The sequence below is a fragment of the Mixophyes fleayi genome, chromosome 5 (assembly GCF_038048845.1).
Source record: "Mixophyes fleayi isolate aMixFle1 chromosome 5, aMixFle1.hap1, whole genome shotgun sequence".
NCBI classification, from domain to species: domain Eukaryota; kingdom Metazoa; phylum Chordata; class Amphibia; order Anura; family Limnodynastidae; genus Mixophyes; species Mixophyes fleayi.
Genome location: NC_134406.1, coordinates 206,111,794 through 206,136,696, shown reverse-complemented (window position 1 = coordinate 206,136,696; position 24,903 = coordinate 206,111,794). Strand labels below are relative to the sequence as shown.

General features: G+C 37.7%; 1 protein-coding gene across 1 annotated transcript in view; it reads right to left on the bottom strand.

Moving 5' to 3' along the window:
• LAMA1 (laminin subunit alpha 1) overlaps nt 1-24,903 on the bottom strand; it is a 146,656-nt gene that overhangs the window by 83,739 nt on the left and 38,014 nt on the right. The window contains 13 exon segments of the mRNA XM_075213325.1: nt 861-971; nt 1,814-1,925; nt 2,994-3,205; nt 4,961-5,062; nt 5,628-5,801; nt 7,684-7,824; nt 8,513-8,673; nt 8,916-9,015; nt 9,134-9,312; nt 11,182-11,299; nt 11,783-11,872; nt 13,037-13,216; nt 13,611-13,853. Of these exon segments, the coding sequence (XP_075069426.1) occupies nt 861-971; nt 1,814-1,925; nt 2,994-3,205; nt 4,961-5,062; nt 5,628-5,801; nt 7,684-7,824; nt 8,513-8,673; nt 8,916-9,015; nt 9,134-9,312; nt 11,182-11,299; nt 11,783-11,872; nt 13,037-13,216; nt 13,611-13,853 (1,923 nt within the window).

The following is a 24,903-nucleotide window of genomic DNA, read 5'->3' as shown; positions in this document are numbered from 1 at the left end:
CAAAACCTAAAAAAGGTATTTATCACATACGTTAAAAAGGTGTGCAATCACAAGGGGCTATTCTTAAAAAGTAGAAGTTTTAACAAAAAAACAAAAAAATCAATTAAAATTTTAGAACTATACTCAATACACAATAAGGGTCATTTTTAAAATTGCAAAACATGCAACACATACTGTGCAAATTACAATTAGACCTATTTTTGCACATTAAAATGGTGGAGTCTGCAGGGTGTAAATTGTTGCATCTTCTGATGGGGGTAGAAGGGCTGAGTTAGGGCTTTCCTTGCTGAGTTGGGGCAAGGCCTTGCTATGCACCTACATGCAAAACGAGGTTCTGCTTTGTAGTATAAGATTATTTAAATAAGTTCCAACTTGTGGGGGGTGTTCTTTGTTTATTGGGGGAGGCACAGATCATTTGGTCCAATGGGAAACAGTAGAACCAGTAGGAACCAGGAATTGTGTCTTTTGCTCCTTCCAGTGCACTTAGAAAATGAAAGCACATTCTAGGGGCATCTTAACAAACGTAAAAGAAAAAATCAAACACACAAAAGGGTAATAAAGAAAGTCCAGACAGATATTCTGCAACTCTCATGATTTTGAAGGACATTAATGAGGCTAAACTGAGCAGTAGTTGTAGAAAAAACCTAAAATATGCGCAGATTGATCTTCTCCGGGAAGTTTTCAAACCTGTCAGAAATAGGAGCATTTGTACACAATGAACAGTTCTGTGTGTCTGCATGTTTTGCATTCTTGTAAAAAGACTTTACTTGTCTGAATCAGATACATAGAACATGAATAAATATATTTGCAGAGTAAATAGAGTGCTTATAACAATAAATGAAATTTAAATTCTTACTCACATAACAGGCACCATTGATGTCACATTCAATAGCATGGCCATTGCACTCACACGGCTGACAAATGCCTCCAAAGAGGGTTCCACCGACCCGGTAGTGTCCAGGAATGCAAGACTAGAAGAGAAACATTTATCTAGAGATTCACCCTCCAATATAATAGCTGCTGGTTTTAGATTTAAATGTATTTTTTTCTTTTCATATTAAAACTGATGTAAAAATATGTTACATTTACGGGACTGAAGAATGTATTTATTCATTTGATACTTGTAAACCCCCTGAGGAGACAATCATGACATTAAATTCTCCAAGCAGCTCTTCCTGGAGAAACTGTCAAAGGGATGGTGGCATCTGGCTGGATGTTGGAGACATCCAACTTATCCGATTGCTCTGCATAGTCTCCAGAAAAAGATGCCTGAAGTCTTGAATGCAGCAACATTCTAGAAGCACAGTATATAATTAATTGTAAGCCCCAGATCCCCCAACATAAGACTAAGCATGGTGATGGAAGGGTCATATAGCTGGTGAAAAACTTCCCAAGTGTGCAAACCTTGGAAATGAGTTTTTTCCTTTACTATAACCATATGGTTTAATTAATGTGGAGTATCACATTGTATTTCTATATTTTGCCCTTAATTGTTTTTAAATCATCTTAGGTGTCAGTTCACTGAATCCTTGCTGTCCCTGCTCCTGGGCTGGCCTTCTGTACATATGATATTATTATCTATAATACCATATTCCCTATATCCCCAATTAAGGGAAAGATAATATGTTGCACTTTTAAAACCTAAAATATTTACATTTTCTAAAATCTGTATTGTACAGAATAAATAAAAGGGTTTAATAAAATATTATTTTCCAGTTCATGATAAATGTGAGCCCTGGGCTATAATGATCAGAACAAGAAGCTTTTGCTCTACCTATAAATAAATTATCTTTCCTTAACTTCCACCCATTACCTCACAAGATGTCCCGGCATAACCAGGTGGACATTCACAGTTCTCCACTTGTACGGCCGGCAAGAGGTCTATCACATTTGGTGTCGCTGTGTCCAATGTTACTGAGCTTATTCTAAGAAAAAGAAAAAGAATATGACAGAAGTGGGATCTTTAATTAGACAAACTCAAATTATGAGAAATTTGTATGAAAAGTAAAAAAATAAAAAAGTCTCCCTTTCTGCACACATCCACTTTTATGTTACAACACTATATTATCATTTTTTTATATTTTCATGCAAATAAGGTTAATATGACAGGTCAGAGGAAATGGACTGACATTGGAATGAACATTGGTCTATTTTGGATTTTGGATTTCAATTTATTTAATTTTCCATTTATTGTGGTTTCTTTGTGCTGTAATTGTGACAGTGCCTGATTTTAATCACTATTTTGACTGTTATTTGTTTAGAAAGGTGTGGTGGTACTTTACATATGAAAGGGGCGATATCTGCGGAAGTGCTGTTTCTTTTGCAGTTTGCTTTTAAATAGCTATAAATTAGATTTTTCTCTAATACACCGAAATTAAAATGATTATTTCTATATTTCAGACACACAAAGCAGCATGTTGTGGTTCTCTTTTGCTCGTTATCTTAAAACTAGTATATTGCATCAATTCACTGCAGCACGTCAGAATGCCTACGATCCACCCAAGTCTGCTTATTGTCCTGACATATATGTGCAGTTCTGTAGAAATGGGTAAATAGATTCACAAACAGAATTTTGTGACATTGCACTCCTGTATGTACATAGCCTGTCCCAGTGTCTATTAAAGGGAATTCTATGTCCACCTATAGACACTAGACAAACCGTCCTTCACCCTGACTAGTAGAATGAATGGGATTCCTCCTCCAGTCACCTGATCTACCCACTTAATCTACTAATGGGGAAATGTGGATATGCATTATAAGATTTTGTTTGATAAGTCAAAGCAGGCCTTTTGCTATTATTTTAGAAATGCTGATTTACCATACTTTTATTTCTGTACCTGCTTAGTGCAAGTACTAGATCCAAACTGTAAAAAAAAAAACACATACATTTCAACTTATCACACACTCCACAAACACCTAGGTTTGTTATACACACACATGAATTGTACAAACATACATACCAACATATATACATACAAGGTCATAGTTAGTACCTGCTGACTGCTTTCTGAGCAGTGTTATAGCTAGCTCTTATCCAAAGGTGATTTATATTAGCAAGAACGGTCATTAGCCCGTCTCTATCCACGGGTCTCTTTGTATAGAAGTCCAAGAAATTATCTGGAAGCAGTTTTAACTCTGCTGTGTATTCCTCATAAGGCTGCAACAATAAACCATCAGCCTTTGTTCCTATGGTAATGCCACTTCCCTGAAAGAAACAGGAACAAGTACATGATAGATGAACTAATTTCTAAAAGAAGATATAGGAAAGGCCAGATAATAAATAACTTTGCCATATATCCTTTATTTCCTTTCTTCTCATGTTTACAGAAGTATTAGATTAGCAGCCAATTTCAATACTTGTGGGATAGCTACATTTTGATAGATTTATTTTCTCTCTGAACAGATCATAATACCATAAATATTCAACCACACCACACACTGAATGTCTATCACATATGAAACCCTCAGAACTTTTCCTACATGGTGGAGGAGTTTCTGGACATTTGTGGCCAGCACTAGCAGTCTCTTCGCCTAATCACTAATATTTAGACAGGTAAATAAACTAAATATTTAAAAACCGTTGTTACTTGTATTGTATACAGATATATTTTCACAGAGTAAACAGCCATGGGTGTCTAATATAAATGTTAACATCTGTATTAATTTTTTCTATATATGTATTCCTAGTAATCAATATATATATATTATAGAGAGAGAGAAAGTGAGAGAGAGAGAGAGGGAGAGAGAGCGAGAGATGGAGAGAGAGAGAGAGAGAGTGAGAGAGGGTAAGAGAGAGAGAGAGCGAGAGAGCGTGAGAGAGAGAGTGAGAGAGACAGTGAGAGAGTGAGAGTGAGAGAGAGTGAGAGAGAGTGAGAGTGAGAGAGAGCGAGAGAGAGGGAGAGAGAGAGGGAGAGAGAGAGAGAGAGAGATGGAGAGAGAGAGAGTGGGAGAGGGTAAGAGAGAGAGTGAGAGTGAGAGTGAGATCGTGAGAGAGAGTGAGAGAGAGTGAGAGAGAGTGAGAGAGAGTGAGAGTGAGAGCGTGAGAGAGAGAGAGTGAGAGAGAGAGAGTGAGAGAGAGTGAGAGAGAGTGAGAGTGAGAGAGAGTGAGAGTGAGAGAGAGAGAGAGAGAGAGAGAGAGAGAAAGAGACCTAATTGTAAAGTCTATCTGTGTAAGAGGTAATCAACTATTTTATTGCTTCTTTTGTCTTGTGTGAGGGGATCTAAGTTTCACAGAAATTAATCACGCCATGCACAGTAGTAGACTGTTCCTCAACATAAGAGGCTGAGTACAAGTACCAGCATATGCAGAATGTACATAGCTAACCAGCAAAGCCCATATGCATGCTTGATAGCTAGTCACACGTAATCAAGACGTCCATATTCTGGATGATAACTTAAATAATATGGCATAAAGTCAACAAATATATTAGTACATAAGAAGTATGAGATAAGTTACCAATAAGGGAATCAAACACAATATGGCAGGGGAACATTTACTAGTATTTCTGTTCCCGTCACAGAGCAAATTATAGTGGCCCAACCTCATACTAGTGCATTTAATATTTCTGAACCTTAGCTAAACTCCCATTACTTTTGGATTATTTTATAGTATCTCCAGGTTTGCTGAAATACTGCAATAGAAACAAAATCTCATCATACTTCAGGGGGTAAATGTATCAATCTGCGGGTTCTTCAACACCCGCGTGTTCAGCCTCTTCCGCGATTAAATTTCAAGCGGCGCTGCATTGTAAAGGGTTAACTTCCCTTTACAATGCAGTGCCGCTTGAAATTTAATCGCGGAAGAGGCTGAACACGCAGGTGTTGAAGAACCCGCAGATTGATACATTTACCCCCAGGTCTCTTACATATATTTAATAAACTGTATTGCAGTTGAAAGAAGGAAAAGGAGTATGACACGTACATTGAAGCTCTAAGAGTAACCGCCGATTGTATACATTACCTGCATAACAAGGTCAACATTAGAGATCAGTTCACCATCTAAGCTCTCCACTGGAGCGTCATAAGATACTGTATACCTCAAGAATCCACCGAAAGATGTCAACTGCAATAGTTAAATAATTATCGTTATTAAATAAACAAGACATTATAACACTGAAACAAAATACATTTATATAAAAATGTTCTAAAGCCACAGTCAATAAGTTAACATTGCAGTTTCTAGAAACTATTTAGACCACGGTACTAATAATCACTGAGAAGTGACACATTTTATAAATGCAATACACAGTAATCAGTTCACATTTACATATGTTAAGTAAGGTAAGGCTGGGAGGAGAGCTCCATATTGGGGAATGTGGATGATTGGTTAGCCGCCTCATAGACTGAATCTTGGGCTAGCCAATAGGAATCCTGGAATGTGGATTCCTCTTCCCTCACCTTTTAGATTGGAAGCTCTATTTGCAGTACCTAACTTTGTGTGAATATTTTGCCCTGATATCAAGTAAGTTACTTACGTGGTATCAGGGCTAAAATATATGGACTTGTAAGCAAATATTTATGACTGACAATATGGAATAAACCTTCCACATTTTTCTCACAGTTAAATATTAAACACACACACAAGGCACTGAGAAATTCTGAGAAATTCAAAGTTGCAGAGCTCGTACTTTATTTCCGAGGTAAGCTGGTGGTGCTTCCCAGTAATATATAGATTGTAAAGTCTTCCTGACTTCTGTGTTGTTGATGCTTATTTGATGAGGACCATCAAACTGGTCTTGTTGGGGCTGAAATCTTTCGGACCCACGCAAATCACTGACATGCCAGCCACCTATATCAGAGGTCTGTAGCAGGGAAGAAGAATAATGAGAGTGAGGAGACATCTTAACATACCTACAAATATGTTTCTCTGAAGTACAACACGAAGGTGCAGAGTGCAACAAATTAAAACTCTAGGACAAGACACAAACACTGCAACTCTGAGTTGGAACGAAATTCGAGTCCTTTTGATAAAAGAAAATGGCCACGACCCCCTCACTCCACCTGACTCATCCCTTTGGCCTGTGCAAACTTCTGCCTCTCCGAAAGCACTGTGTACTTTCTCTGTAACTAAACACCTTAAGGTGCATGGTGGAATCAAAGGTGATTATAAGTTGCCCCTTGTCAATTTTGTTCTTCATAAATGACCTCCTCTAAAGGTAAAGTACACCTCAAATAAAGGTTACTTACATAAGAATACATTTATATGGTGCCATACAATATTGTACAGAAAATTACAGAATACATTATATTGCAAATAAATACAGGTACACACAATACACAGCTTACATAACACATAGCACATAAAGCCACTAATTGACATTAATATATAGTAGATGCTATGCATTACTGAGCAAAATAATATACATTAAATAAGTGCAGTGTTTATACAGAACTTAATAAGTCCACCATACCCCTTTTCAGTTCAAGTGCTCTTTAACAGCAGGTAAAGAAGGATTGACAGCTTGGCAGACTGACTTTGAAGAAACAGATTGGTGGACTGACACACACGAGCAGGACCAGTGACATCACTTTAACTGAAATTACAGCAGCCTCTGCATTCTGACCTGCATCAGAGCTGTGTGAGCAGGGAGATAATATTTTACTTTTAATAGAGCTGCAGGGGAATATTAGGTTACCCTGTAATGTATTTTACTGTTATGGATCATGTCTGACAATTAAAATTTTTGGGTTTTATAGCAACTAGTGTTGAAGATTAGATCTAAATTTCAAATGCTTAGGAGTACACTAAACCCAGTTCATAGTAAAGTTGCGTTCCTGACAATTAGTTAGTTGTTAGGGTCAGGCCGCTTGTTGTTAATTAGTGCCAGTTGTGTTGGTTGTACATACTAGCCTCACTTGTAGAGTAGAGGGAGGCTGTGTTGTTTTCTTGTCTTCCACAGTGATGGAGAGGAGCAGGAGAGCAGGGACCAGAAGTTGGAGTGCCCGGGTGAGTATAATGCTCTATTCTTTCTTCTGGTTAGGCCCTCACTGAGAGGTGAGTGGAGTATTTGGGGCAGAACTGTTCCTGGTCCCAAGTACTCGTAATCCCGCGCCCTTGGCAAGAGTAAATCGAGGTGGTGGCAAGTGAGATTGACTTGAGTGTTTCTGCTCATTGTCGTGGTCTCAGACAGTCCTTTTCCTGGCAGGCACAGCCTTAATTTCTGTTTCTTCCGTAGAGGGAAGTGGAGTGAGGTGACAGAGGTTTGGCTGCTGGTCTGCTGGGATAGGAGAGTGGCTGGGGTGACCCTGAAGCGGACAGGAGGTAGCCATCGTTTGTAAGGTAATATACTTGTGTGCGTCTGTCCTCTTCCCCGCAGGCGTTACACATGAGCAAAGTAAGTTATGCTTATTAACTTCACTGAACAGCGCATTGCACTATTTCTGTGTATGTTCATAAAAGCCTTCTACTTTGCTCACAAAGATGCAATCTTGTACCCATTATCATTTCTAGTAGACTCACTGGGAGGTTGAGCCTGCTCTTTGACTGTTTAGTGTCCACCTCACATACGAGACATTAACCTCAGTTGTCAAAACAGAAAGTGACAACTAAACTACAGGTTAAAAATGTCTGACTGTCCTCAATGAACAGAGGACACTAAATCATTAAAATGGTCATCCCCATAAAAGCTGCTTGTCCCTTACTAGTCCCTGACCGTACACATGAGAAATACTGTTATACTCTACCTGAGTAGTATGCCAAAAGAGCTCATCACAGACACCAGAAACACCGAAGCAGAAGCATTCAGTACATCCCTCTGGATTGCGCTCCTGCAGGTTGTAGTATCCAGCCTTACACCGATCACAGTTTTCACCTTCCACATGTTCCTGTAATACATGTTAATGTAGTCACTCTTGCTAGACACGCACAAGAAAATCTTCTCAGACAATTTTCAAAAAAACTTGTCTTGAATATGCTACATAGAAGACACCAAAGCACGTGTTTGAATGACTAAAATGTGGCTTAATAATGTGTATATATATATATATATATATATATATATATATATATCTATATCTATATCAACAGTGTTTAAAGTGGGCAGGTCTATTGTTGTAAGCCATACTGCCACTTCTACTACTGCTTAATACTTAGTACATTATGAGTAATGTAAGGATGACTTAATATGTATTTGCTCACATCTACTACAAGCAAGTTGATTAGTCTGCTGTAAAGTGATGAAGAATGTCTTGTTTATCTTTTCATCTTATCTTGTATTTCTGTCCTGATAAACTACGTGCTTGCTAAAGTGCACTAACCCAGAGAAACCAATCACCAATAAGCTTTAGTACAAGTTAAAGAATGAAATGAAATGTCGGTCAAATATGGTCTACTGCGCTATGTAATGCAATAAGCCCAGTATATAATAGAGTGTGGTTGCAGCAGTAATCTCAGTAATATAATATATTGTTTCTTCTTGGGAGTCATTACCTCACCAATTCCACACTGTCCTGTCTCACCCCAATGCTTTAACACATATATTTGAACAGAATAAAGGACATTGCATAAACTCACCTTACATATGCACTGTTCTGCACAAGGATCATCATTCAAGCTTCCTATTAGACTGCAATTGCAGCGCATACAATTTGGGTATACCTTATATCCAAATTCACACTTATCACACTTTTCACCTGTGTAACCCTGTTTGCACTGGCACTGGCCTGGGAGAGCACCTTTAAAATACAGAGCAGAATTATCACCCTGACAATGTGGCACAAACCTGTCATGACAATTCAAAATGATCAAACTTAGCATGTATTCTTAAAACCCCGGATCCATTCAATATGAAATAAGGCAAGACCATAATGACTAACACTAAATAATTATTTTAATATAAATCAAAAGCATAAGAAAATAGTACTGTTAGAAATATGTATAATATATAAAGGATAAAAAAGAATTGGAACTGGAATACCTTGCTTAGAATGACTATCATCTACAACACAGACAGGACTAAGAGACCCAAATGGATCACATTCACATGGACGGCACGGTGCTTCTGCATAGGGGGAGACCTGTACAGGAAGTACAACATTAAGGCAATAATATCCATTTCTAATACTCAATACCACAAGTTATAACTGTTTTTACTCTGTGTTGCCATTAGATATTTAAGGAGGGGGTGAGTTATACCTTGTGCGGCCTGTAGTATCCTTCAATACATGTTTCACAGTTAATTCCAGTTGTAAAATCAGAGCAGTTTATGCAAACGCCTCCTCCAATGTACTGATCATGAATATTCAAGCTCATATTACGATCAGCCACGGTTTGGTCATAGTAACAGTCTTCTGCTTTGTTATGGCAATTACATTCTGTAAAAAAATATAATAATAATAATAATAATAATAATAATATATATAGAAGATTTTCATCCAAAAAATATACAAAAATATTTAGTCATATAGTTCCACAAGGCCCAGGTGATGGTAAAAAAAGAAATTCAACACCAGGATCATTTATTTACTGGAATTCTCCTATGTTATTTGCCTCTGTTATCACCATAAATCCCTATCCCTCTTTAAGTTGAATAATATTTATTTTGGACCCAAACCCACCTTGTTCCAAACTATCCATCTTTTTGGTTACCCTACTGTATTTGTATGTCTAACCATTATGTATAAATTCCTACACTGGCCTCAAAAACTGTCTATTTGGCAGGTACACGAAGATTAATAATATCATCTTCTATATTAGCATGTGTTTGTCACGGGTCAGAAAAAATAAATAATAAAATAAAACATAATAAGGAAAATATCGCCCGTTCTAGCTGTAACTTACCATGGTAACTTCATCATATGGGCCGCTGCTGGCGACGGCCCACCTGTGACTTCTCACGTCCCGGTTGTTGCCCAGGTAGCCAGGACGTCATTTCCGGTCTGAGCATCTGGGCAACCGGGATGCTCTCTGTTCACTGCCGCTGCGCCCGGCGAGTTGTCTAATAGCTGGTCACATATGCGCAGTTACAATTAGTTAGCTGCCTCCTGGGGGCTGATTAGTGCAGGTCTCAGCTCTGATTCAGGATTGGACAACAGAACTATTTAAGGCAGGGAGGGCTTAGCCTCCCTGTCAGTTATAGGTTCTGTGTTGTTTCTGACCAGCTTCAAGTTTCCTGCTGTTCTCTCTGCTGTACTGGACTGATATGTGTTGTGACCTCAGCTTGTTTCTGGACCCTGCTTCTTTGCTGATTGCCCCTGACCTCTGCCTGGATTTGGAATCTCCTTGCCTGCTACTTGCCCTGACCTTTGGCTTGTCCCTGTTTACTCTGCTTGCTAAGGACCTACAACCCTAAGACTGTATCTAGACTTTTCTCTTATTCTCCAGTTATGCCACCTACCACCTGCACTAAAGTCTCCAAACATAAGCTCCTACTCCTAAAAGTTAAGTTCTGGAGGCATCTGAGTACCTGCGAGCAAAATGAGCTCTACGTGAAAAGCGGCTGCTAAAGGTTTAGACCTCTTTCACTAGTTCTAAGAGTTGATGATTGGGACGCTAGCTTAACAGTGTTAGGGGGGTATTCAATTGTTAGCGTTAACGAAAAAAAACGAGCGCTCAAAAAATATTACCTTTTATACGGTAAAATTGCGCGCGAAAAGCGTTAATACGGTAGTTTACTCAGGGAGCGGCGAGCTGAAATTCCGCGAGTGATTACCGTATTAACGCTAAGATTTTTTAAACGCTCGTTTTTTCCTGTTAACGCTAACAATTGAATACCCCCCTTAAAGTGTTTTGTGGTGTATTTCTGGGTGTTTAGTATCCAAATGTCTGTTTCAGGTTGAGCATGTGTGAATGGAATCATAAATAATCTGAAACGTTGCACAAACAAGCACAGACCCACAAGCAAGAGTGTGAGGATGAGTGTGTCTGACTATTAACACAATCCATAGACTGCAATAATTTAATAAGATTCTTCAAACATAAATCAGTTCCCTTTATCCCTATCACTATACAGGACAGCTACAAGAAAATGGTTCAACAAAGGAATGTATGAAAGTAAGGATTTAATCATTATAATAATAATATTTCATTGAAGAGAGAAAGAGAAACCCATTTATAACAGCATTAATTATAAACAATATTTTAGTCATTTTTTGAGTATCTGCATCAGAATCACTGAAATAAATGTATTGAAAAAGTTCAAACTTTCCAACAGTTTCATACAAAAGAACAGAGACCCAACTTACTCTCGCATTTATTGCCAATGGAAATGGTGCCAGGTCTCCATGGATTCTGGTGGTAACCTGGGCAACACTCATTACAGCTCTCTCCACAAGTGTTACGCTCACACTGGCACTGAAATCTCTGTATGTAAAAACAAACAAAACAAACCCCAAAAATGAAGAGGCTTTAAAATACTAAAACACATTTTCACAAAATGTAAGTTAAGTTAATTTAATTATTAACTGAGTGTACTGAAATTGAAATACCTTTCACTTGTCCACAGTAAATGCATGTAATGTGAGAATCTGAAGCCCAGAATCCTTTGCTTAGACTGTAAACCCTTTTGGGCAGGGATTTAAATTATAATGTTTCTCCTGTCATACCATGTTTTACTCCAAATATTTGTTTTACGATTTACCAAGAGAGTTGTTTACTGTATACCCAAGCACAAGACTACTGTGCTGTGTTGCTTCATACTGTTCTAATTAAGGCATACTCCACAGTCATTTCTAGGAAACGTGCAGTGAAGACGATCTAACGTGGGCTACCACATTTTTTCAGAAAAAAAAAATAATAAAATAAAACATAATAAGGAAAACATCGCCCGTTCTAGCTGTAACTTACATTGGTAACTTCATCATATGGGCAGCTGCGAGCATGCCCATAACAAATGCACATTCCTCCAACTGATAGGTCTTTGATAGAATAGTAGTACTGCAAAAAGGTAAAATGAGGAAAATATTATATTATAGAAACACTATAGAAAACACACAAATTAAAATAAACATGTTATCATATTCCCCGTTGTTGAAGTTAGAAATCACCGTAACATAAAAAGGTGAGACAACAGTGTCATATTGATCTATTATACCCAATCACTAATCTGCAATGAATGTACTGATCGCTTTAGTCTTTCTAGCGTTGTTTTATGCTTGGCTCAAGAATTTTTGAATGCTATTACAGACTAAACTGTACTATTTATGCTTGAAACTTATTCTTTGTAAAGTCACAAATTGCACAAAGAGACATAGCTAAACTACCCCAGGAGTGTGTTCAGAGCAGGATAGTACGAGTCACTGGGGCTCATGGAGAGTTAGAAGCAAACTGCGTTTTCAGCGTATAATATGCTCTTTTAATTCTGCACATGCCCACAAAGTTATAGAGTCACATCTTGAGCTTACGGAAGCTTACGCTTCCCCTTATGATTGAAGAGACGGAACAGGGTCAGGGAGTGGTGTGTAACCATTTACTGGATCAAATGTGACTAATCTAGACTGAGACTCAGATATATATGCACCTGTCAGGAAACGGGAAACTTGCAGGTGCTCGATCACTGGTGTGAGGTACATACTGATAGTGATGACCATCAACTTAGATGTGTCAGGCTAAACAAAGCCCTGTAAAATGTATTTTTTTTTGGGATGCTATTTCCTTCTGCATTTTAGATGGAAATTGCGCCCAGCTCTAGATAAGGATCTCACTATTTTGTGTTTTGAGCTTTCTTCAGTTTGCACTTGAAGAAGGGACCGTGCCTCATCACAACACAGTGCTTGTACCATCCTGGATTAAATCCATAACTTTTAACTACATCTGTTTGGAGCTTGAGATTTGTCTATTTATGGAATGGTGGAGGCGATCCTTGCACATGTTAGCGCTAGATGGATTCATTGCAGTAAAGGTGTGCACCATAATTTAGATTATTATAAAGCTTTTCCCAGGCATCATTTGCCATTTCTCGAAAGCATGTTTGGTAACATTACTTCTGAAATCTGAATTTGCAACAACTTTCAAATGCTTATTGGTTATGTTGTGTAAAACAACAGCTGTGCAATCCGTCTTTTTTCTCATCAATGGCGGAAGCACAGAGACCCAACTTACTCTTCTTGTTACTATGGGATCCACATCTTTTAAATCCCTGTGACTGAGGGTCATAAGATCTGCGTTAAGGTTTCTAATACGCTGCAAGCGAAGACGGATGTATCTTGCAGAGGTGAAATCCAGCAATTCTGGAGTAAGATCATCAGCGCTCGGCCTTCCATTAATCAGTGAAGTGTGGATCTAAGTTGATGAAGAACAAAAGTATTTAAACTTGAGATATGTGTATTTTTTCAATGTCTGTATCCTTTAAACAAATTCAATAAGGCGACCTTAAACACTGCAGACAGAGCTCTCGTACTAAACTAAGCAGAGTAAGCATAGTACTGAATGCTACTTAATTCATATTAACTGTAAATAAAGTTGTGTGTTATACATTAAGACCTTTACGATTTAAAATGAAAGCTTTTAAAGTAATACAATAACAATATAGATTAAACTGTAGCTGGTATCAAGAGGGCATATTAAGGTCGATGCCAAGAAAATTATTCAAGTGGCTCTACCTTTCTATAGAGATCAAGTAGCATGAAATAATCTATGCTACATGGATAAAATAAAAAATAAGCTAAAAACTTACTTCGCCATGTTCCAGTGGCACAAGCTTGGAATAATATGATGTACAGATCACTTCATCATCTCTCTTGTATGTTGGTGGACCAAGTCTTGGTGTCACGTTGTAGCGAGTCAGGCACTCCGTGTCACTAATTGCATAATATTGCCATGGCATAAACTCAATTCCATCTAGAGAACGCTCTAAAACCCAGTTCCCAGGTCTTGGAGAATTTGCTGCCTTGATGATTATATATGCAATTTGAAAGACCTAAAGACAATATTTTATATACATTATTATTGTATACAAATATATATATTTGTTTAACTAATTTATTTAAAACAACACATGTGATAAATACAAACACCTGGCATATATACATAATAATTTCAAACTATAAGAGTCAAGCCTAAAATAAGATGTAGTGTTTTGATTTATACAGTATGACTAATGTCAATATTTTATCTGTGTGTATGGTAATACATAATAATTCATGATTTGATAATGTGTGTTTCTCCATGTACGCCTGTAAATGTGTATACTATAAGGAATAAAAGATGAAGCATAACTAAATATGAATCAAGGGTGAACTACTCTTAATATTTTGGAGCTAGAACATCCACAAAGAGACTTGCAGCTAATCAGTTGTACTATTAAGGGGTGGCAAACAGCCAGCTTTTTATGTTATCATTTTATTATTTTGTACCTTGCTCCATTATTAAAGAGCAAGAGAACTCATAAATGGACAATATTCTATTTGAAAACATGTGTATCACTAAACAGAACAAATGTAGCCAGAGTTTGAGTGTTCAGCTTGCAATCTTAACAGAAATGCTCTATACAAACTGTGGATTGGAAGATTCATATACAGATGCATGTACAGTGGCAGACATAGCAAGCTTAATTGCTATCCTATGCTTTATTTTTCAAGCTTGTATTCTTATTTCAAAACCAAATGTTGATGCGGTGTGTTGCATGATCTTTTTCTAGTGGTAGATTGAAGGTAACATGACAACACAAGTTTTGATGCTACATTTTGGTTGAAAATTTTAGCTCAGGCTTGCCTGCTCTTCCGGAAATCCAGGGAGGTTTCCGATTTTTAGGGAGTCCTGATGGACTCCCGGAAGAGTAGGCAAACCTACCGGATTCTCTGAAATTCACGGCATTGAATGACGGGGGCTTAAATGTGTCATTAAGCCCTGCCCCGTTATTCAATGCCATGAATTTCGGAATTTAGTAGTGGGCTACAGTGACGAGACGATGTCACCAAGCTCCCTCCTACCCCGTCACATGAAAGTTGGCGTGGATGTTTTAGCTGTGAAACACATTCACAGATTACTGTGTAGTGTAGCTCAGTGGTATATATAGGATAATATACCCACTACTGTAAATAATAAGGATGACAGCAGTTACAGGGAAGTTCCATGAATATATAAAGGCACAGCACAAGGGTAACTGCCAATTGCTTTTATATAGTTCATGTGGCTGGAAGTTGAATTATAATTTATTAAGGTAGAGGATACAATATGTAATATAATACACACAATTAAATAAAAATAAAATGAAAATAAATAAGCAAGCAGCAGGCAAAATATATAGAAAGTGAGACATACACTGAAACAGATACAATGCCCCAAGGTACAATGATTCTGGGTGTCAGTTGGGTAAGCTATATGTAGAACAAGGGTGGACAACCCCCATATAACTCCTAGATTATGTCCTAGAAAACAGTCTCAAAAGGCATGTTCTTCAATATGTCTGTAATTGGTTTGTGGGTCATGAAAGCTTTACATAATACACCAGCAGAAATTCAATTCTGAAATTCAACATAATTTGATCAAGATGGATGAAGCCTAGATACGCTCTACAGATAAGTAAATTGTAACCTAATTTATACAGATATTATTTGCAAAAAAAGTAAGTGGACAAATTCAGCTGATGTAGTATTCTGGTAAAAATGTCCCTTAACCCTCTGAAACATCTAATTATAAAACATTTATGGTTAGGGATATATATATATACAATCAACAATACCATTCTATCTCAAAGAAAACACAAAGAGCTTTACAGTATCCTACATGCAGGAAATTGAGGATAAAGTGTGCTATGCGTAGACTTCAGAGATCAAAATGACAAAATGATGATGAAAGGGAGAACAAACTGTTATTGATCTGCTGTGTACAGTAAAAAAAAAATCTATTATATACCTGCACACTAAATAATGTTTTTACCCAGTATAGTTGTTTCTTTCGAAACAAGAGTCAGAGGACTTCATATTGTATCCAAAACAATGGTTCTCAGATAAGTTGTTATAAAACTTCTGTGTAAACCAGTGAGGTAAGCCGTGAAAGAGGGGAAGAGACGCAGCCATCGAGGGGTGCAGTAGACTCCCTCCAGGCGCAGGTGAAGGTTCGTAAACGCCTGTTGCTCACTGTTAGTGTACACATATGGAAATGTATTAAAATCATCAAATACGACTGATTCGGCAGGACTTAGAATAACTTCTGTACACTCCTTGTAATCACTTTCATAAAACTTTTATTCTTTTTTTTAGTGACTAGTGTTCAATGTAACACAAGTTTTGCAGAAATAGCACATGTCAGGGCTAGTGATGTGCCCTAATGTCCCTCAACAAAAACTCTCAAACTACGGGCAATAAAAGTATTACATTGTTTCACAATAATTATCAACTCTGTTTCTGGTCTCTTTTAATACATTTTATTGACTAGATATATTTGGGAACAGTAGACCTATGTGACATACATTTGCTGAGGACAAAAATGTCACACTGTGCTTCCATACTACAGATGCTGACACGCAGAGCTGCCTGTTACATGGTTGGTTGAGCAACAAATGAAGCTGTTTCCATTATGCTGTTTTATTAAATGGCTCTGGCGTTATCAGAGTGGACAATGCCAAAGCTGATACAGCTAACTGTAAATCCACTGTCAAAGAGTTTTCATGCGACGCGGAAACACTACTGCAAATAGCACATTAATCGTTTGACAAATGTAATGCAAGTATCATGCTTTATGCATATAAATCCACATTTCCCACGGACACACTGATATGCAATCACTCCAGCTGCATAGTCAGCGTTACTAAAGGGACATTAAACAGAAACGTATTGTACTCTGTAGAGCTCTCCTACATGATTAAAGAGGGAGGATTCATGTCTGTGAGAGGCTTTATTAAAACATACTTACCATAAGTACTCTATACTTTTCTATGATATTTATAGCTATCTAAGTGCACTATCCCAATCCAGTCTATGGCCCATATTTATCATAGGGAGATAAGCCCTGTCTCCAGTGAAAATGGAAGTTTTCATTTGATTAGGGGATTCTCCCTTTTTACCAAAGCCCTGGGCCGTGAAAGCTATCGCCACAAGATCATTATCCGGGATTCACAGGTTGAAGGCATGCATGGGGAAATCAACAGCAGCGGTACAATATAAACCCCCCTGAGATAGCAGGGGGAATACATAAAGAAATACTTTTTTATTTAAGGCAAGCTGCTCACACATGTGCATAAGGACCCTAGAGAGTCAGTGCAGTCGGGGAGTTGGGTATCTCTCAGCTGAACTTTCATTGATAAATTGAGGCAAGAGAAGATATTTTGCTGCTATAATCAGCGCTAGAAAAACTTTGATATCGCCTAACATCAATAGATGAATCCCTATGACTAAATTTTCTTCTGTAGTAAGGCAAGCAGTATAGCAGTATATTAATGAAGGCAAACAGGCAAAAAAATAAGGTTCTCTATGGAGAATGACAAAGTCAATGGGCCTGAGTCATTAAGGCAAGCAAAGCAAAAAAAGGTTCTGTTCCAACATTTTAAATTTACCTCCCCCTCCAATGCAACATGGTTTTGCTAAAGTGCAAATTTGCTCATTTTTTTGCTTTGCTCTCCTTAATGGCTGAATATATTTTTGCAAATCAGACATTTCTTTTTGCACTTAATAGTAATATTGGTAATCCAGCCCTAGTAGACAGTTGGGTATAGACAAATTATGTAAATATACTATATGACCAATGCTTAAAATGAAAAATAAATTACTTCAATATTCTCACTGACAAGATAAACAAAAGAGCATAACAACAATATACATCAAAATTGCAATCAAAAAACAAAATACAAACTGGGGCACAGATTAGGGAAAATTCCCATAGATTTCAAAAAGTCTTAATAGTATAATCCTGGAAGAAAAGTCCCAAACAGGCAATATCTCTATTTGTCCGCTAGAAAGTCTATATTGGTGATGTCCCAGAAGATAGGGTAAAAGGTTCCAAAACATAAACAATACAAATAAAGATTTTAGGCACAATGCGCCCAGAGTACTAGCCTCTGCTTCAGCTATATGTAACATGGTTTGTCCAGGTGCAAAGTTGCTCCTTTTCTTTGCTTTGTTCCTAACTAATACCCCATTCATACTGCACCAAAATCCCGGGTTTTTGCCGGGGCGAGCTCAAACGACCCGGGTCTTGGTGCAGTATGAATGGTACAAGTCAAAAATCCTGGGTCTAAAAACCTGGGTCTTCAACCCGGAATTTATCGAGGGGTAATTCCCGGGTCGGACCCTGGTTGCCTGCACTATGAATGGTGCAACCCGGGTTTTTCAACCCGGGTTGCACAGAAAACAAGCTGATTGGCTGTCTGCCTGTCTCTGGAGGATTTGGAATTAGGCATTTCTCATTCATTTTATGCTTGCCAAAAAGAGGCCATTAATTTTCCATCTAGAAGTCTAGTCTTTTGGGGTAATCATTGAAATATGCAATGCCTAGCTTTAAAAGCTCCTACAACCTTCCCTTAAATATATGTTTCCCAGTCTCTTTATGCCTTTCAGAAAGCCCTCCTAGACTAGTACGACTAAATATATAAGCCAATTGGAGGTATCCTTTATTCATTATTGTATTATTGTATTATTATATTGTGTATCACCATTTTTCAGCCAATGAAAACTGCTCTGGTGATGACTCCCACAAATTGCCAGGGCACAGACTTGTGCAGTATGAATGGGGTCAACCCGGGAAATTCCCGGGTCCGAGGTGCAGTATGAATGGTGTTTCTGAGCTGGGACGCTCCGAGCCCCAGCAAAAACCCAGCTTGAAAAACCCGGGATATTGTCGGGGCGGCAGTATGAAAGCGGTATAAATATCAGGCCCTCAGTGTTCAACTTTCTCCACTTCTTCCCCTCTGTTCTGCCATGATCATCTTTCATACATGAATATAACAGAAGCATTTTATGTATAAGGATCAGTAGACCACAAACAACTACTGTGACAAATTAACTGAAACATTTTGTAAGAAATTGCTACATTTTTAAAATTCATAAAATAAATTTAACAATCATTTGTATTACACTACGTATTGTCAAAAAGTTTGCATTGTTGAAATAAAAATCCCATATACTCGGTTTATCTAACCTCCATGAAAGCTTGAGCTGACACGGAAATATATAATTTCCCTATTTTATATAAATATTCTGTGAACTTCCTAATATACCATCTTAGCAAATATATGATTCACAATATTTACTTTTATAAATAATACATAAGTAATGCTATCATCACATGCTAATTTGAAGGTTTGGCTTAAAACCAAACAACCGACAGTATTTTATAACATTTATTGACCTAATGATGTCTGTTTTCCAATTGATTCTACAAAGCAGTGCTGAATGAGGAGTTAAATTGGACAACAACATTACAAATGAAATACTGAATCAAGAATACATGTTTGATGTTTATTTAAACTGTTAAAAAGTAAAGTATTTCTGTTCCTGATGTCTAAATTTCACACAAGTCACAAAAATTTTAGTTTTTAGCAAAAATAGCTTTTTTAGGTTTTTTGCAAAAATTGCTTTTATTTAACATTAGAAAACTTTAAAGATGATTTTAGTGGAGTAATGCAGGGTTGAGTAACCCTGCATGACAGTTTACAAAAATGCTTCAGAAACCATTGAAAGTCACATTTTATAGTTAACTGTCTATGAAAAGACTTAGGGGTATATTTACTACTAGTTAACCCGTGCATGATACTCATGCATTCTAGTCAAATCAAACTACTTAAGGTGTTAAAAAGGTTCTTGTCGTGCATTTGGGGCTAGGCCAGGCCTCCTCAGGGGAAGAGCATTACTTCCCGACCCAAGCGCCCTTTTTTAACGTGGTTTTGTCCACATGTTACCACCTCATCATTTTTCTCCATCACCTCATCCTTCATCTTTATCGCCACATCTATCCAGATGTCTATCCAGACACAGGGATCTCTCTCAACGGTCCTGAGTATCACACTCCTCTAGCTCTGTCACCCCCGGCAACCACCAACCACTCCCCACTGTCACCCCCGGCAACCACCAACCACTCCCAACTGTCACTTCTCCTTCAAGAAATATATATATATTTTTTTAAAATCTTTATAAACACTTTTAACAATTAACAAATTAAATTAACAAATTAAAAACATCTTAGTATACCAAATTTCAGCCCGTTCTGAGTTTTTTTCCCCACACACACTAAGAATTTAGTAGGTCAGTGTATAACTCCGCCCAGCAGGTAGCGCTGCAGCAAATTTCAGCCCTTTCTGAGTTTTTTTCCCCACACACACTAAGAATTTAGTAGGTCAGTGTATAACTTCGCCCAGCAGGTGGCGCTGCAGCTTGGTTTTTTTTTTCCACACACAGACACACGCCAGTAGGCTTTTATATAGTAGAAACTGCAGGTCTGAAAAAGTAGAGATGTTGCCTATAGCAACATATCAGATTCTAGTTATCATGTATTTAGTACATTCTATAAATGACAGCTAAATTCTGATTGGTTGCTATAGGCAACACCTCCACTTTTTCAATCCTGCAGTTTTCTAAATATACTCCCTAGTTAAACTTCATCCCTGGATAACTTGTAAATTAGGTTTAATGGTACAACGACAGGAAGTGTAGAATGTATAGGAAAATAATGTCCCCATCATGATAAAATGTGTTTCTCAAATATACCTAGTTCTGATGAGTTCCTGCACCGTTTGCATTTGTACATACAAATAGTACCTCTTCTACATAAATTAGCATGTATTTTTGCTTGAGTTGTCATTTAAATTGTATAACAACTACACTACTGTGTTCCCTCTTGCTAATGCAATGTGTTCTGCCACACTAATAATTCGTATTCATCCTCACTGTCCAGCACTTGCACATCTCAATTGAGGAAAGAGAGCGCTGAGAAGAAAAGAGCCAGAAAGTAACTGAGGACACAACACAAACAGTCATGTGCCCCAGGAGATGCAGGTCTGAAGGAATGTCTGTGAAAGCACCACTGCACATAAAGGGAGACTCGGCTGCCTGCAGGAAACGCCTCTTTTCAATGTAATGGATGAGCCATGTGGCTGCTAATTTTCCCAGAACAAAGATGTGAAATCCTTGGAGCTTCCCTCTTTTACTGTCTGAGTCTTAAGCAACTTAAAGCAAGAGTCCTGCTTGAGCTGAAAAGCGTAAGTATTCTTTATACTGGTGAAATCTTGAAACACTTTGTTGCTTACATCTACAGTACACTAACTCCGGGTTAAATTGGTTACAACAAGCAAATGCCAACTATAGTGAGAGTGTAAAGAATCATCAATTAGGGCAAATTTCTGTGTTATAAATGACATATTGCTTTTCATGTGTATTATATCACATAGCTCTAGTTTTTATTACCATCTAACCTGTTGAATTTGACACAAGATTTGGACCTTTCTAGGAACAGATGGAAAACAATAATTTTTTTTTTTAGAACATAATTTCCTCAAACCATTTTACAAATACACATTAAATAGTGGGGAGTAAAAGAACGCAGCATAAAATAAAATGCTATAATGCATAATATCTATATAAAATTCACTAATAATAATGATAAAATGTCATTACTTTTTATTTAAATGTATTTAGTTTTGTTGTGTTTTTTTGCTTTTCCAGTTTTTTCCTAGCTTTTAATATATATTTTAGTATCCTTAAGGGGTCTTTGGCCATTTCACTTTAAATTTCCTTTCCTCTAATGTACCTATTTAGGAGTGACTGTATAAAAATGTTATTCCAGGATTTTATATAGTTTCTATGATTGTGCTAGGTCTGCTTGCAGAGCGCACTGTTTAGTGTAGATCCATTATTTGTTTTCTTCTCCCCATTATCCCTTTATCCCCTCCCCGAGCTGTGATAATCCTCCCACATTGCAATGGGTTTCGTGCATGGCCTAATAGTAAGACATGTGTCTGACTTCATTTGGGTGAAGTATGAAATCACTAGGGACCTGGTCAGATCCGAAAATATGAAGGAGCAAGCAAAGAGGTGGCAGACACAACTCTGTAGGTTTGCACAGAGGGTTTAAACAAACTCTAGCATATACATTATTCCATGCTAGACACAATTAATAACAGACCATTTTTGATGTTAGTACTCATCTAAGCCAAGCACACTATTTTGCAATTTTATCCTTTGTAGAAATGTTCCTTCACCCTGGTATGTTGTTTAATACTTTGTACACATTTCTGCTCATGGCATTTTCCCTCAGAGTTCCATGATAACAAGATACATTCCTGGACGTGAGACGTTACTAAATTGATTCTGAGGTCCAGCCTCTGAACCAGTCATAACTATAATCCCAACTTGTACTCTGCATTTTTACAAACTTTAACCCACAGCCCACTGAAGACCTGAATTTGGTGGTGAAAATGATATGGCCAGATTACACGTTATATTGTGACAATCAGCAGGGTATTTCTGATCAGTCACTGAGGGCAGGCACCACCATAGATGGACAGGATGGGTATGTTGGCAGATAATGCGAAGATAGTACAAAACTTATGGAAATCATAAGAACGATACAGTAACCACATGAAGAGAATAGTCATGCATTCAGGGTCATGAGTACTGAGCAGGCAGTAATATAGCTAAGAGACAAAACCAGTAGGGGTAATAAGTCAGGCAGGGGTCAATAACATAAGTCAAATATAAAAATATAAACATTGCACAGACAAAACAATGTATATCAGGCAGGGATAACACATGGATGGGGAAGGACCTCTCATCCAAATCACTGATGGAGAACTGACGTGTCTTGGGCTTACCTTTATCCTGAGGACTGCAGTCAGGTACTTGGATGCCCTTCGGACATGGAATACCATGAAAAACATCACAACTACAACAGGGCAAACTGAAGTTATAGAACCAGGAGAGAGAAACAAGGGAATGGGCAGCAAAATCAGAAAACAGCAGACAACGGCTAAACGACTGGACAGGGGAAACAGGATAAACAAAACAAATGCTAAGACAAAGATGGAAGGCACAAGACCAGAGGCTAATATAAAACCTCAGACTGCAGCAAGTGCAGATACATGGATACAAAAATACGAAACAGGGACGGACACCGGGACAGACCACAAACTGCTCCATCAATCTCCAGTATACTTACATTCTCCTAGAGGTTTCTAAAAACTCATTACAACTGGGCACTGAAGCACAAATGTCCTGGGTTCAAACACCAGAAAATCCTTACACATATTCAATATTCATGCTAGGCATTCAGTAACATATTTATATGTTAAAAAATGCATTTCATTATATAACCAAGTTACATGGATAAACTTAAGTAGCAGTAAAACATAACAAAATACTGTTTAATGTGTGAAGAAAACCAACTTGACAGCATAATAATATTATAAAACTTAAACAGTATAAAGCTCTAACTATGCTGTATGTCTGGATGTTGTTCCATTTTTTGTCAGGTGAATGGAGGAGAGATTATTATTAACTATGAAGAGAAGCAGTGCATACAGCCAACTTTAACAAAACAAATGATGGACCAGAAAAAGCACTTTCCCCATATCTTTATTCTGTCATACACTTTAGTAAGAATGCCATATACACGAAATTGACATCTCTGCATATAGAGCAAGATCTCCATATGAGCTTCTATGTCTCTTCCGTTCACCTATCAACAAATGGATAAAAGGGACTTGTTAAATTATCCCTAAATGCACATACCCTAACGTATTGGTAAATAAAATGTATGTCCCCTACTAACTGAAGCTATCTGCTAATGAACATAAAACAATGTAAAAAATTATCTGGTTTAAGCTTAAATATTCATTGGTAACATGTTTTCCAGGGAATGCTAACCGAAAAAGCCAGAGCAGAGTATTTTTGTTGCAATTTGAAAGGCACAGTTGTTAGAATTGCATCCTTGCCAAGCTGGGGCTATTGAGTTCCATTCAAAATTGAGCATCATATGTGTGTAGTTTGTATTTTCTTCACATGTTTGCATAAGTTTCTCCCACAGTCCAAGAAACTACTGCTAGGTGAGTGTTAGGCTGTAAGCTCCAATGGGACAGGGACCATGGTGAATGAGTAACCATTCTCTGTAAAATGTTGCGCTACATATGGAATGAATACTAATTTAGCAGCTTCTGCACCAGAATAAGGACATCTGCAAGTTGTACTTGTTTTAATTGACTATGAAACCTGCCACAGGAGCTTAGTTAAGGTAAATGTGCCTAGTGAGTCAACATGCAAGATCATTAGTTGTAGGGTTTCAGACTTATGAGTGAGAAATGCACTCTCCGTTTAGTAATGCATTGGAAAATATACAATATATATATATATATATATATATATATATATATATATATATACACACACCATAGTTGTCTACTCTCCCGGAATGTCGAATTTCTGGGAGAGCAGGGCAAACTCCTGGTTCTGGCCACTTAGTTAAGTGGTGGGGGTGGGGCTTATGACATGTTCGTGTGTCACCGTGATCATGCCCCCTGCTGTAATAGGCTACAAATTGTGATGTCAGTTTAGGGGCGGGGCCACATTATGCAGTTCATCAAGCCCACCTTCCCCCGGATCTCCCGGAGACCAACTTGTCAAAGTTGGCGAGTACGATATAAACCCCACAAAAGTGAAAAAATGGACTGTAGTATAACAGCAGCAACACGCTCAACTGTCTTTAGCAAACATGTTCCGTTGAGTGTTGAGGAAGCTGCTATGACCCCAGTATGACCGTTGTCCCTGAAGAGCTAAACCGTTGTTTGCATAACATATTGAAATAGAACCACAGCACTAACAAGGCCCACGGGACTGTTCACTACATAACTGCATACTGTGATAGAGAGGCACCACAGCACTTCAGACAAGGGTCACTCAGCACATCTTGTTTGGTGTTTTAGATTTGTCTTTACCAATAAGTATACCAGATATGTGCACAAATCTTTTTAAACAAAAATACAAAAACAAAGAAAAGATCAAACAAAACAAACTGAATAAAGAAACAAAAGAACAGTTGGTTAGGGG